Below are 15,185 nucleotides of genomic sequence, written 5' to 3'. Positions count from 1 at the left end.
GCTTACCAGCAGTTTATGGGTTCTGGTACCTTGCATGAAATATAGTCATAGTCAGAAAAGCTAAGCGGAAAAAAATAGAAATCAGAGAAGAAAATAATAATTATATGTTTTCGTTGTAGCACACTAATAGTGCATTATATATCTATATAATTACTCTAGTTTGATGTATGGAAATAAGTACTTGCAATTACAAAATGGAGTTTCATATCGTTGCTGCAATTTAAGTATCTAAATTTATTTATTTAGCTGTCATTAACATCCGGCACTTGTTTGTTGATCGAATAGGGTTTGCGACCTCCAATTCCTGAAAACACACACCCAAAAGTAGCGGCAATACTAGAGCAATGTTGGCATGAGGATCCTACTAAGAGGCCAAGCTTTTCTGAGATAACAATAATACTTGAGAGAATTCTGAAAGAGGTATCTAGAATTTCTTTCAACCTCAAATATATTTTTCTTATATTTTATTTATTAAGCTATCTTACCTTTGCAGGTTGATCAAGGAGACAATTAAACAAATAACTACAAATGCAGCTTTCTGTACATACTTGAGATTGAGGTGGTTGTTGTGGAGTTAAAATATAACCACACTTTTTAGGCGGCAGGGAAGGGTATTTTTGGTAATATACTTCATTTGTTAAGTTATGAATGCAAGGAACTTTGTTTTTTCCCTATATACTTTATACTGTAGTATTTCGTGATGTTGCAACTTTGCAGAAGGCAAATTTTGATTGTAATTTTGGCTGCTTGTTCATACGTAAGTATTAGCAACTTGCATCTTATGAGAGTCATTCTGTGAAAGCCTGGCTATGTCATTTCTACCCGTTAGCAAAATAGATGTATTCTAAATATATCCGATAAAATTTGCAATACTACAGAAAAATATATGCATGGAAACAATTTGGCATAAAAGGATATACAGTCTTAACAATTGTTTTCATGGAACTGCCAAATTAGGACTATCATTAGCTACAAACTAGTGTACTGTAGAAGCCATTTTCATTTGACTCTAGTCCCCTCTATGTAGTCATTTTACTGTTTTTTATATTTACCTTTAGTAAAATGCAAAAGAGTATTGGGAGTTCAATTATGGCCAACTTTCTTTAGTAATATATGAATAGGGTTCCTTTAGAGAGTTTGAACTTGTCATAATTTGAATAAGAAAACTTACGTAGGAAATACACAAGCAATTAGAGAGTTTGAATTTGTGATAAATTGAATAAGAAAATTCACTTAGGAGGTACACAAGCTATTAATAATGACCTTTTCACATAAAGAGAGTGTGGGGATTGTTTTATCCAAAGATAACACAACAGTTTAATGCTAATAAAACTTCTAAGATTAATTTATAGATTTAAGAATTGGTTTATAGTAAGAAACACATTTTGAAGAGTTGTTTGTAGGTTTTACAATTTTTTTTTGAAGAATTACATTTTTAAAACTTTTTTGTTTACCTGTTAATATTGAGAAATACTTCATCTGTGTTATAGTAAATACACATCAATTTTCAATTTAGCAGCAACTACAAAATAGAAGGTATTGGCTCATACCAATGTATTCTTGGACAAATGATCACTTGTATGTGATGCAATGTGCTTCCTTATATTTTATAATACTCATTTGGGAGGGGTAAAAGGTTAACAATATAATTCATATTAAATGTAAATTTTAAAAAGTCACTGCTTGTATGCACTATTTTCCTTCACATGTAATCAATAGGTTGATAATACATGCAATTTAATGAGAGGCAAAAGGCCAACAATACAATTTAAGGCTAATATCAAATAAAAAAAAAATGTAGGTGACTAAATAGTTTGTACATTATCTTTCATTATAACAATATTTTTTTTGTTGCATCAAAAAGCAAGTCTTGATCCAAGAGGAAGGGTAGTAAGCTTCAATGGTAATGCACCATGAAATTTTTTGTGATATTGGTATAGAACCCACTAAGAATGTGTTGGAGAATATTAGATTCAATTTAACAAATTCTTCATAGCTTTTCTTCTTTCCTGAGATGGAAATTTAAACAATTGTGTGGAAGAGTGAAAATCATGGATGAATAGTTGAACACGAATATGGAATGAATATATGAACTTTTCAATTGTTTTAAAGAAAATATCAAGCAAAAGAAATGAAGTGAAAGGTGGCACATGATATATGATCACATGAGAGTATCTTAAGGGTTGGGCAATTGTAGTCAATGCACAATATTTGTTGTTTGGACATGTTGCTCACTTTTCTTGATCCTTTGCTTATAAACTCAAACTTTCCCATTGTTGTACATTGCTAAAGTTATGTCCTTTCCTTTGAGAAGAAAAAGTTAGGAATGCAAATTAAATGCTTGAAATCTGTATTGGGTTTGCATGCAACACAGAGCTTCAAAAGTTTGTCTTGAACTAATTTGTAGAGAGAAAAAATATTAATATCATAAGCTTATGTCTCTTCTTTTTGAGAAAACTTCTTTATAATTAATCCTCTTTTAGTGCCACAACAATTGCGACTTTAGGTGGTTTCCATTTAAAATTACTTGCGAATAGGATTTTTCCTAGTTATAAATACATCTGTAGCTTAACGTGGCCCCCACATTCGATCATAATGACTGATAAGAGTTCTTATGAACTGCCATAGCTTTTTATCCCCTTTTATTTAATCACTATCTTATCCCCTTTATTAAGTTAATGCTTTAGCTTATTGTGGGGTAGGGGGTGGAGGAGAGATAGCGGCTAAGAATCATTATCCAGTTATTATTGATATGCTAGGCAAAAGAAGACATTACAAATGTATATACTAGATATTATAATTATCATATTGACATTGTCATCATACATTTACATTACAACAAGCATCTTAATTAGACATTGTTTGCTATACAAGTTTATAAATAATTCAAACTTCAGGCATATCTTTCATTACTTGCTTGGAATCTTATCTATTTGATATAGCAAGTAAGAATTAGTAGTAGTCCTATCTTTCTAAATATTGAAAATAAGGTACATCATAGAGTCAAAGCTTGAAAGTACCTAGATTGTCAGGGCTACTAAAGGTAAACTTATAGAAGAAACAAGCCTACCTGAGAGTGTAGGGAAAGCACTGGGATGTAGCAATAAGAACAATCTAGCAAGGTTAGATGCACAAGAGAGTGAGTAAGCAAGAAAGATAATGAGTCCTGTAAAAAGTCCAAATGTGGATTATCAAAAGTTGTTGAAGTTCATGGGGATGTAGTATCCTCCCCTATTTTTTTCCAAATAAAGAAACTTGCAAGCTACTTTATGATAACAATTAATTTGCTTAATAATTCAACATAGCATTTTTGTTAAACACTTGGCACATATATTACAATATATAAGAAAATCTGAAACTTCATATTTGCTAATTAAATATTGATTTTTGCCATGTAAATGTGCTCATACAATTGTCTAACATGTAGCGGCAAATATCAATCTCGTATTCAACAACTACAATGCAAAAGTATAAAAATTTGACAGAAGAAATTTGGAGTTAGTTGCTGTAGTATTTTTGCAGAGGTAGTTGGCAGCTTTCCAAACTCCCAAATCAGCAAGAATAAACAATAAACTTGTTGCAAATACTATTCACATATTGTAGCAAAATCACTATTCATGCGCACTGTAGCAAAACACTATTCATCCGCACTGTAGCAAAACACTATTCACGCGCATTGTAGCAAAATACTATTCATCTGTACTGTAGCAAAACACTAAATGAAACTCAATGTGTTTGGACACACCATTAATCCTCTTGACTGTGTCTTTCAACAGCGAAGAGAATGCTAGCAAAGCGGGATTCCATCCTCCAAGCTTGATAATCAAATATCTAGCAACATAACATTAATCTATATCCAAGCATACTAAAAAGTAGCTCTTCCATTTCTTTTATAGTGTTCTCACAAGATCGCAATCTTTCGTTTTCTCAATGTGGGATAAAACATAACTCCCTTTATGTAATTTATGTCTCCAATGAGTTATAAAATAAAGGAGACTCTTTTAATTTAAATATTTTTCACAAACTATAGTCTATGCATTAATAAAGTTAAATATTTAAATTTAACTTTATAAAATAGCTTTATCAATGCATAACAAATATTATCAATGATAAACAAGTTTTGTCGATTTTAAACAATTACCATCGACATACCACTGCCATTGGATGTCTGACCATGTCCAAGATGACTTACTATAAATAGTAAGTATGCCCAAAGTTGCCTCTGCAACTGAAACTATTTAGGCCAAATGGCCTCTAGGTCCCTTTAATGCCTCTAACGACAACATCATGCTATGAATGCTAAAAATGGGACATTACAGTCCGCCCTTCCCAAAATTGCTTGTCCTCAAGCAATTTCAACTCTGGATGCTGTAATATCTTCTCATTTTTCCAAGTAGCATCCTCCACTAGTAGATTCCTCCACTTGACGAAGTACTCCTTGATGATCTGCCTGCGAAGCACCCTCTCCCTAGAGTCAAGTATAGCCTCGGGAACCAAGATAAGCTTTCCCTCATCATCAAGAGGTGGCAATACTACTGAAGGCACCACATTGTGGCCCAATGCCTTCTTAAGGTGTGACACATGGAACACATTATGCACTTTACTATCTGCAGGCAATTTCAACTCATAAGCTACTTCGCCCACTCTCCTGATTACTTTGAATGGTCCATAGTAGCGTGGTTTCAATTTCTCTGCTCCACTCTTCTTGAGAGAGGATTGTCTATATGGCTGTAACGTGAGGTACACCATGTCTCCTACCTCGAAAGACCTCTCAACTCTGTGCTAATCAACATATTTGCTTCTGTTGATTTTGTGCCTTTTGCAAATTTTCTTTCAAGGATCGCATAATGTTTTGACACTTGCAAAATATCCTTGGCCTTAGGCACCCTACTATCCCCAAATAACAAATCCAGAAAATTAGGAGCATCATACCCGTATAGTGCCATGAAAGGGGACATTTGAATAGACATATGGAAAGTGGTATTATAGCAGTACTCCTTTAGATGTAGCCACTTCACCCAAGCCTTCTGCTCTCCTGCAATGTAATTTTGAAGGTACCCCTCAACCCATTTATTCACCATCTCTGTTTGCCCATCAGTTTGGGGGTGGTAACTGGTACTCAGAGTTAGCTTTGTTCTACACAACTTGAACAACTCCTGCCAAAAAGTGGCTCATAAACCTACTATCCTTATCGCTGACTATGCTCTGTGGCATCCCATGTAATCTAAATACCTCTCGAAAGAATAGCTTTGCTGTCTGTACTGCTGAATATGTGGATGAAATCGCAAAGGAATGTGCAAATTTCGTCAATCTGTCTACCACAACAAAAATACAATCCCGACCCTGTACCTTTGGAAGGCTTGTGATAAAATCCATGAAAATGCTATCCCACTTCTTCTCTGGTATAGGTAGGCACTGTAGTAAACCGCCTGGAAAGGAATGTTCCCGTTTGTTCTGTTGACACATTGGGCACTCCCTAACGAACTATAGCACTTCTGACTTAAGCCCCTTCCAAGTGAAGCGCTCTCTCACCTGCCGATATGTCTTAAAAAATCTTGGATGTCCTGCTAATGGTGAATCATGAAATGCTCTCAAGATCTTTTGCATCATGGCAAACCCAAGTACCGAATAAATCATTCCCTTGTAAATGATCAAATCATTTACAACAGTGTATCGACTATCTTGAATAGCTCCTTCAATAACACTAGATGCCCAACTATCCTTGGCATACTCTGCCAAGATCAACTCTCTCCAATCATCTATGACTATCCCAACATCAAGCAAATGAGGCCTTCTATATAAAGCATCTGTGACAATATTTTTCTTCCCTTTGACATAGACTATGTCAAAATCATAGGCCTATAACTTACCCATTTTTGTTGCTTGTCATTAAGATCCTTCTGTCCAAGGAAATGTTTCAAGCTGTTATGATTTGTTTTTACTATGAATCAGCTCCCTGCTAAGTATTCCCTGAACTTAGCTAGCGCGTGCATGATTGCTAGCATTTCTTTGTCATAGATGCTGTAAGTTCTCTCAACACCTCGTAATTTCCTGCTCTCATATGTGATGGGATGTTTGTCCTGCATGAGGACAGCTCCTACACCCTCTCCCGAGGCATCACACTGCAGCTCAAAAGGCCTGGTGAAATCTGGAATGGCTAAAATAGGACATGTACTCATCAGCTCCTTGAACCTGTCAAAACAATCCTGAGCCCTCTCTGACCACTTGAAACTGTTTCTCTGTGTCAAATCTGTAAGTGGTGCTGCTATTTGTGAAAATCCCTTCACAAATCTGCGATAGAACTCGCAAAGCCTAAGAAATCCCTTGAGTTGTGAAGTGTTCCTTGGTAGTGGCCAATCCAGAATGGCCTTGATCTTGTCTGGGTGAAACCGAACACTTCTTGCACTAATAATATGCCCTAGATAGAGCAACTTTGTCATCCCGAACTCGCATATACTCATCTTGGCATATAATGACTCCCTCTCTAGAATGCTGAGCACTACATCAATATGCTTCAAATGTTCCTCCCAAGTACGGCTATATATCAGTATATCATCAAAAAAAATCAACACAAACTTCCTCAACTGATCTCTGAATACTCTATTCATACAGGACTGGAAAGTGGCGGGGCATTAGTCAACCCAAAGGGCATGACTAAGAACTCAAAATGTCCGTAGTGGCATCTAAAAGCTGTCTTCTCCACATCCACCTCTCTAACTCGTATCTGTTGGTAGTCGGATCTTAAATCAATCTTAGAGAAGTAGCATGCACCGTGCAATTCATCAATAACCTCATCAATGCGCGGGATAGGGTAACGGTTCTTGATTGTCTTCTTGTTTAGCTCCCTATAATCAATGCACATCCTCATTGTACCATTGTTCTTCTTTACCGATACCATTGAAGAAGTGAAAGGACTCTTGCTTGGCCGTATGTGCCCCATGTCAATCAACTCCTTGATTGCCTTTTCTATTTCATCCTTATATCTCTTTGGATGGCGGTAGGGTGTGATGATGACTGGCTTAGCCCCTTCCTCTAACTCAATAACATGCTCGATTCCCTTATCTGGGGATTTCCTTGGAGGTATCTCACCAAACACCTTAGTATGTTTGGTTATCGGTTCCTGTACATCAGGTAGATACTTTTGTTCATGCTGCTCTGTCATCTCAGGCATTGCTCTGAACTCTGGTGCCCACTGTACCTGATCATGTCTAAAGAAACTCTGCATCCGCTTGAGTGACACCACTCGAAGTCTCCCATCTGACAAACCTCTTAGCACTATCTTCTTACCATTTGCCTCAAACCTCATTTCCATTTTCTGGAGGTTAAATGCGAGCTCTTCCAGAGATTTCATTCAGTTCATCCCAAGCACCATATCTTGATCACCAATGTTGACCACAAAGAAATCCCCTGTCATGTCATAATCTCCCAAACGAAGTTGCAAGTTGGAGATCTTCTTGGTACAATCGATTTTGAAGCCATCGACAACCATCACCTTAGATCCCTTATGCTCCTCTGTATGTAGCCCTCTGCATGACACAAACTTCTCATCAATGAAGTTATGTGTTGCCCCTGTATCAATGAGTGCCACAAATATCTGTCCATCCAAAGTTCCCCTAACTCTGAAAGTGACGGCCTCCTATATACTGGACAGTTGAGCTATCGTGCTGTCACTGCATGCTTCCTCATGTGAAGAATTATCATCATCTCCATTTGATTCTGATGACTGCTCTGAATCTCCATCCACTGACTCTTGGGCTAAAAAGTACTCCATCTACTTAGCTTTAGCTTTCAATGGACACTTTTGGGACAAAGCGCAAGGCTCTCTACAATGAAAACAAAGCTTCTTCTTCCTAAGATCATTAAGTGTCTCATTTTCCAACTTCTTACTTTCCTCCTTAGGTGGTTGAGCCTCTCTATGGAAAGGTTTCATGTCCTTATCTTTCCTCGAAGGGAAACTCTTTGCCTGAAATTTATTTTTAGAAGTTGAAGAGGAATCCATGTCACGAGCTTTCTTAATGGCTTCCTGCAAAGTGGGAGGGTTGAGAGCTTTAATCCACCCTCTCAACGGATTAGCTAACCCATCCATAAATAGAACCAATATCCTCTGTTTAGATACATCTGTTACTAACACTGCAAGTTTCTGAAACTCTGAAATGTATGTTTCCAATGATCCCCACTGTTTAAGCTGAGCTAACTCCTTGAAATGGAGTTTTGGATCCTTCTTGTCAAAATGTTCAATAAGTCTCTCTGTAAACTCCACATATGAGGTAATGTGTGCATGACTCATAGTGACCATACCATGATGCCACCACTCGTGTGCTAACCCATCCAGGTGAATTGCTGCATACTTAATAGCTTCTTCCTCAGGCATAGGGTTCAATTGAAAGTATGTGTCAAGCTTTTGAACCCAAGCTCTTGCTGTAGACTTCCTTGAGCCATCATAATATGGTAACTGAAGTTTCCCTACTTTCTTTCGTAGCTAATAGCTCTGGTTCCTGTCATGTCCATGTGGCATATGCTTCATCTGCACATCCATATACTCCCTAAAGGTAATTACAGCAATAAAATCTGGACCTCCAGCTTCCCAATCTCTCCTCAACTGGTCCTGTATATCAGTGATCTGGGGCTTTGGTACGGGCTGCTCTGGAGCTCTAGGAGGAAATGTGGGAATCATGGGCCTCGAACTCACTATCCTAGTTTGCTGGGGTGCATGACCGAAATTGTTCCCAACTTGTTCGCCTCCATTATGTGTCCCATCCTGATTATTACCATTCTGATTATTTACTCCACCCACATTAGCATTCAACCCCATTTGATGAGCCAGCATCTACATCGTGAGCTCCAATCTCTGACTCTATTCCTATGCTCTCTACTCTGCTAATCGCTATCCTTGTGCCAAGGTGTCTAATAATTGCAAGAATCTTTCCTCTCCCCAATCTGGATCGGTATTCCCGCCTCTGCCTAATCCTATATTCCTGTCATCTCGGTCACCCATATTGTTGTCTTGATCGAAGAATACCTCCTATCTATATGACTAGATTCTATGTCCACTTGCACGGATGAACTAGATTGTTTGCTCCTATTTTGTCTTGCTCTGGTATTGCGAAAATTATAAGGCCCCTGGCGCATGCTCAAACATAAATGCTTTGATTTTAGTGTTTTGACATTTTGTCAAACACTTTCCCCTCTATCCGGCTGTTCCAAATTCCCTATAAGACCCCACAGGATGGTAGGACTTATAGCTCTGATACCACTGTAGTATCCTCCCCTATTTTTTCCCAAATAAAGAAACTTGCAAGCTACTTTATGATATCAATTAATTTTCTTAATAACTCAACATAGCATTTTTGTCAAACACTTGGCATACATACTACAATATATAGGAAAATTTGAAACTTCTTATTTGCTAATTAAATATTGATTTTTGCCATGTAAATGTGCTCATATAATTGTTTAACATGCAACGACAAATATTAGTCTCGTATTCAACAACTACAATGCAAAAGTATAAAAATTTGACAGAAGAAACCTGGAGTTGGTTGCTGTAGTATTTTTGTAGAGGTATTTGGCAGCCTTCCAAACCCCCAAATCAACAAGAATAAACAATAAACTTGTTGCAAATACTGTTCACATACTGTAGCAAATTCACTATTCATGCACACTGTAGCAACCACTATTCACGCGCACTATAGGAAAACACTATTCATCTGCACTGTAGCAAAACACTATTCACGCGCACTGTAGAAAAACACTATTCACACGTACTGTAGCAAAACACTATTCATCTGTACTGTAGCAAAACACTGAATAAAACCTAATGTGTTTGGACACACCATTAATCCTCCTGACCATTTCTTTCAATAGCAAAGAGAATGCTAACAAAGAGGGATTCCATCCTCCAAGCCCAATAATCAGATATCCAACAACATAACATTAATCTTCATCCAAGCATACTAAAAAGAAGCTCTTCCATTTCTTTTATAGTGTTCTCACAAGAGCTCAATTTGTGTTCTCAATGTGGGATAAAGCATAACTCCCTTTATGTAACTTATGTCTCCAATGTGTTATAAAATAAAGGGGACTCTTTTAATTTAAATATTTCCCACAAACTATAGTCTATGCATTAATAAAGTTAAATATTTAAATTTAACTCTATAAAATAGCTTTATCAATGCATAACAAATATTATCAATGATAAATAAGTCTTCTTGTCGATTTTAAACAATTACCATCGACATACCACTGCCATTAGATGTCTGACCATGTCCAAGATGACTTACTATAAATAGTAAGTATGCTCAAAGTTGCCTCAAAACCCCTCAGAAAGACTTTCAACTGAAACTATCTAGGCGAAATGGCCTCTAAGTCCCTTTAATGTCCTGATTAGCCTATGGGACCGTGGGGAAATAGGCTAACGACAACATCATGCTATGAATGCTAAAAAGGGGACATTACAGGGGAAGGGTCAAAAAATTCTACGTGGTAGCACAAGATATGTGAGTCTATTTTGGGTAGCAAGTGGTCAAGTAGACAAAGGCTATTGGGTGAGAGCATTTCCAATAGTGCTTGACTGGTTCATAGAATTGGATGCTTAATCTATAGTCCTCTAGGAAATGTTGAAGAAGGCATTGATGCTATGTTTAAATTGCTATGCAACAATAATGAGATTTCCATTGAATTTACAACACTAAACAGGAAAACATGAGACATACGAGCTTAAAATCCTACGCTCAAAGAATTGTTGGAAAAATTGGAGAATCAATTGACATACTGTTTGAAGAAGCATTTTTTTGTTGAGGGATTGAACCCTTTAGCAAGAAAGAAAATGAAGGCAATACATTCGTAATTGTACAAGCAATGGACATTGAGAGTGAAAACAAAACATCTTGTCAATGGAAGAGGACAATCGTTGATTCTAATATGTGTGTTGCTCCAATTGTAATTAAACTTTTCGGTTCAAATAGTATATTACATTAAGCATGATAAAGTTTATGATCCTTTAATTTGCACACATAAAACCCTAAATAGGAGATTCGACCAATGGACATGAGATTGTTCACACCTACCTTCCCTACACTTTAGGCTCTCTCAAACCTAGGGATTATCCCTTACGACAACAAATTTATCTTATATAACAATGAGGTAGATACATTCTCATACAATCAACCAAGATAGGTAACATTAACTTTAGGCTGACAACATTCATGGATTTATCTTACTACTTATCTTCGAGAACATACAACATTTAAACTAAAACAAAGCTTACATCAAATATTGATTCAAATTATTTCTCATTAGTTTCAATGGTTTCATGGACCTTTGGGTAAGCAACTTCCAAATTAGTGCTTTACTTGGGCATCATAGTCAAATTTACACAATGCACACGCTTCCTTATGGGATGGTAACTTCATATTTAGGGGGTACATCTGTGTCAATATAGTTCAATGAAATACCCAACTTCACCTTAATTCTCCTCAAATATCCCTCCTATCATTTTGAGTCCTCCACATTTTTCTTAGAATGATCTGAGTTATCCCCTAAATGAAAGTATATCTAAGTTACTAGTTTGAGCTCGATGAACTTCAAGTTTGAAGAATTGGTTTGTGAGTATGCCAAAATTTTGGAAACATATTTGGGTTTGTTTGTACAAAACATTTAAAAATTCTAAAAATATATATACATATTGTTGATGTCTACAAGCTTTAGTTAAAATTAGAATGTCACATAGAATCATAAAATCATATGATTTAAACAACAAAAACACCATAAACTTTAAAATTTGTAATCATAGCATCATGGAGTGAGATTGTGCCATCACATATTTCAAGTTGAACATCAAGGATTTTAATACATTAAAATAAAATCATAACAAGTTCTAGTATCATTGTTTCAAGTTCAATTAATGGATTAAAAATTGAATTATTGTGAATATTGTAATGTTAAAGTTTTATTTTTGGTTATGGAAAGTTGGTAAGAAGTTGAACAGTTGGAAATGCATAATATATTAAATCAAAACTTGAATACACAAGTTGGAGAAGGAATAAATAGTTGGTTAGGCCTCTTATCACTTTGTTTTTCACACATTGTAGTATGATTTCTTGCTTTTGTACAGACTATACCTTCATGTAATGTTTTGCATATGTTTGAGGATTTTAGAATGCTGAATTAGTTTTCCATGGCATTTGGTTTCATTTGATTCAAAATAACTTACATGCACATTGCAAATGAGAATTAGAAGCAAATATAAGCCTTTCATTTCCACCTTTTAGGGTTAAGAATGTCAAAATATTATTAAATTTGGCAATAGAGTGCCAGTTTATTGATGTCTGCGGGGCCTAGTTCCTCAAAGTTCAAACCAAATTCACTTGGGTTTGATCTATTTAAGCCTAGTTTGTCTAAGTTTCATTTTCTAGCTTGCTAGTTTGAATTGGTGCCTTGGAATTTGAACCATATCTAGAGTAACAAGAAAATTGGACCGAGATTAGGTACCAGTTAGTACCCAGGTTGGTCTGGTATGGTCTAAGAAGTATGAAGGAAACATGCACATTAACAAACATAGAGATCCTTAACCTTTATGCTTGAAAGTAACATGTATGCAACTAGGGAGGTAGTTGTTGGAAACACACTCCTGATATTTTTATAAAATAAGTATTGAAGGAATTATTGATTTGTTATGCAAAATTCGATCACTTCCTACATAAATTCTTTGCCACATGTGTGGACAAGTTGTGTCCAAATTTTAGGAAAAATTTAATGGTTTACAAACTTGTTTTTATAAAAATACACAGGTTGGCCTAATGTTAGAAATAAGATTTTAAGATCTTGACATGTTTATTAGAAATCGGAAATACAGAAGTTCGTTGTTGCTTCCTAATTGGTACATTTTGCAACAAATTTACTTAAAAAATTAGTTTCCTATGAAACTCGAACTTCCCTAATCTTGTTCACCAACCAAACATCTTAGCACATTTTGCAATTAGTTTACCCCTTCCTTTGGAAATTTTAAACCTACTTGACACCATTCTGGGATTCATATTTGATTTGGTAGTCTCTAATTGTTTTGACCATGTTCCTTCTTTTATCTTCGTGAATTTCAATTTACCTAAATATGGAAAAATTACTAGCAATATAGAAACAAAGTACCAAAAAAAATGTGAACTTCAATTTACATAAATACTGGAAAAATTACTAGCAATATAGAAACAATGTACTAGAAAAAATATGTTATGTCTTGACTTTTTGAATTTCTGTAAGTTTCCTAAATCATCTTCTTCTGTGTATTACTTTTCCTTTTTGTTACCCTAGTCATAACATCTTTGATGCATTCTAAAATCAATCTGAGTTTAGAATATTGATTAATCTCCTATGCATAATGTTTTTTGAGGTCCATTTACTCTAAATTTTGTAAATCCAAACCCATCCATGAGTTCGATTGAAACCTTCATTGTAGCATCACATATTACAAAGTCCTTAAAACTTTATTAGCCATCTCTCCACCCTTCTTGAGCCATTGATTACCATTTCATTTCTAATATGGATATTAATTGCTAATTTATTTGATTATCCAAACTGTCCAACCTTACCACTTTATCCTTGCAACTGAGTTTAGTTTTTTTGTTTAGGGAATCAAATTTATAGCCTAAATTGTTCAATTGGTCTACCAAAATATATATTCTTCTTAAACAATGCACATGACCTATTTATGCACCCAAATACCATTTTTCGTAATGTTTGAAGAAGGGTGGAGAGATGGCTAATAAAGTTTTAAGGACTTTGTAATATGTGATGCTACAATGTAGGTTTCAGTCAAACTCATGGATGGGTTTTGATTTACAAAATTTAGAGTAAATGGACCTCAAAAAACATTATGCATAGGAGATTAATGAATATTCTAAACTTAGATTGATTTTATAATGCATCAAAGATGTTATGACTAAGGTAACAAAAAGGAAAAGTAATAAACAGAAGAAGATGATTTAGGAAACTTACAAAAATTCAAAAACTCAAGACATAACATATTTTTCTAGTACATTGTTTCTATATTGCTAGTAATTTTTTCAGTATTTATGTAAATTGAAATTCACATTTTTTCTAGTACTCTATTTCTATATTGCTAGTACATAAATAATATTGTTATATAATAGCCCAAAATATATCTTCAATGTCTATATCTTTTTTCTAGTCATACGATATTAAAAATCATGGCTAAACTATTGAGATGATATAAAAAATCATGACTACAAATAATGGAATGTCAGAAATTGCAATGACCAAATTAATTGCTACTGTTCATCATTTTTCAAGTTCCTTAGTCTTACCATATGACATAAAATAAATGCCAGTATTTATCAAACCAAGATAGTTTCTTCGAGAGTCAGAGTCTTACTTGTTTATATTATTTGACCCAACTTGAGAACAATTATTATAAGGGCTAGCCCAAGAAGGTTTTATTTTAGCACCTGAATTGATCGAACCAAAGTTTCTATTGGATAGATTCTTTACGAATCAAAGCCTTTTTAGCATACATGATTTCTGTTTGGACATAATTTGTATAGGGATCCTTGGCAAGTAGTAAGTGAACCATCTGATATCACACCCACCTGTTCTTCTCAGTAAGAAAACTCAACACTGCGTAGGTATTAGGCAAATTATTGGATTTGCAAAGATTTCACTATCAATACCATTTCTATTGCATGAACACATTGGAGAATTGAATGCTAGCTCTAAGGTGATTCACTCTTTTTAAGAATGAAGCTTGTGGTTTAAGAATGAATCATCATGACTACTTTATTCGTCATGATTACTTTGAACACATTTGAGAATTGATTCATTCTTTTTAAGAACGAATCTTGTGGTTTAAGCTGTTGAAAATAAGTTCCTTATAGAATATCAAAAGTACCATTTACCTCTTTGCAGATAGGTTTAAATGGTAGGATAAGTTAAAGACAATTCAACCTAGTTCAAATCAGTACAAAATGGTTCAAAAAAAGTGAAACTGGTTAAACAGTTCAGATGGGTTATTCAATGAAATGTTGAGAATAGATTGAGTCAATATTGCACCCAAGTTTGGCATCATGATGTTGGATAAAAATGACGAGAAAGATCCATATGAATATTTGTATGGGAGAACATATCCAAACAATGAATCTCAACTCAAATTGATGATCCATGTGTAAGATTTGATA

General features: G+C 35.2%; 1 protein-coding gene across 5 annotated transcripts in view; it reads left to right on the top strand.

The window, feature by feature from the left end:
• The window catches only part of LOC149532199 (serine/threonine-protein kinase STY46-like), a 233,620-nt gene extending 232,708 nt beyond the window's left edge, over positions 1-912 (top strand). For all 5 annotated transcript variants that reach the window (XM_089811791.1, XM_089811792.1, XM_089811794.1 and 2 more), the window contains 2 exons: positions 286-420; positions 494-912. In XM_089811791.1, the coding sequence (XP_089667917.1) occupies positions 286-420; positions 494-514 (156 nt within the window). In that variant the 3' untranslated portion in view covers positions 515-912. The remainder of the gene's footprint in view (positions 1-285; positions 421-493) is intronic.
• Positions 913-15,185: the final 14,273 nt, after the last annotated feature.

This window comes from Cupressus sempervirens, chromosome 11 (assembly GCF_028749045.1).
Source record: "Cupressus sempervirens isolate cs-2001-9-10 chromosome 11, ASM2874904v1, whole genome shotgun sequence".
NCBI lineage: Eukaryota > Viridiplantae > Streptophyta > Pinopsida > Cupressales > Cupressaceae > Cupressus > Cupressus sempervirens.
The sequence above is the reverse complement of the archived record's forward strand: the minus strand, read 5'-3'. Positions and strand labels throughout refer to the sequence as shown.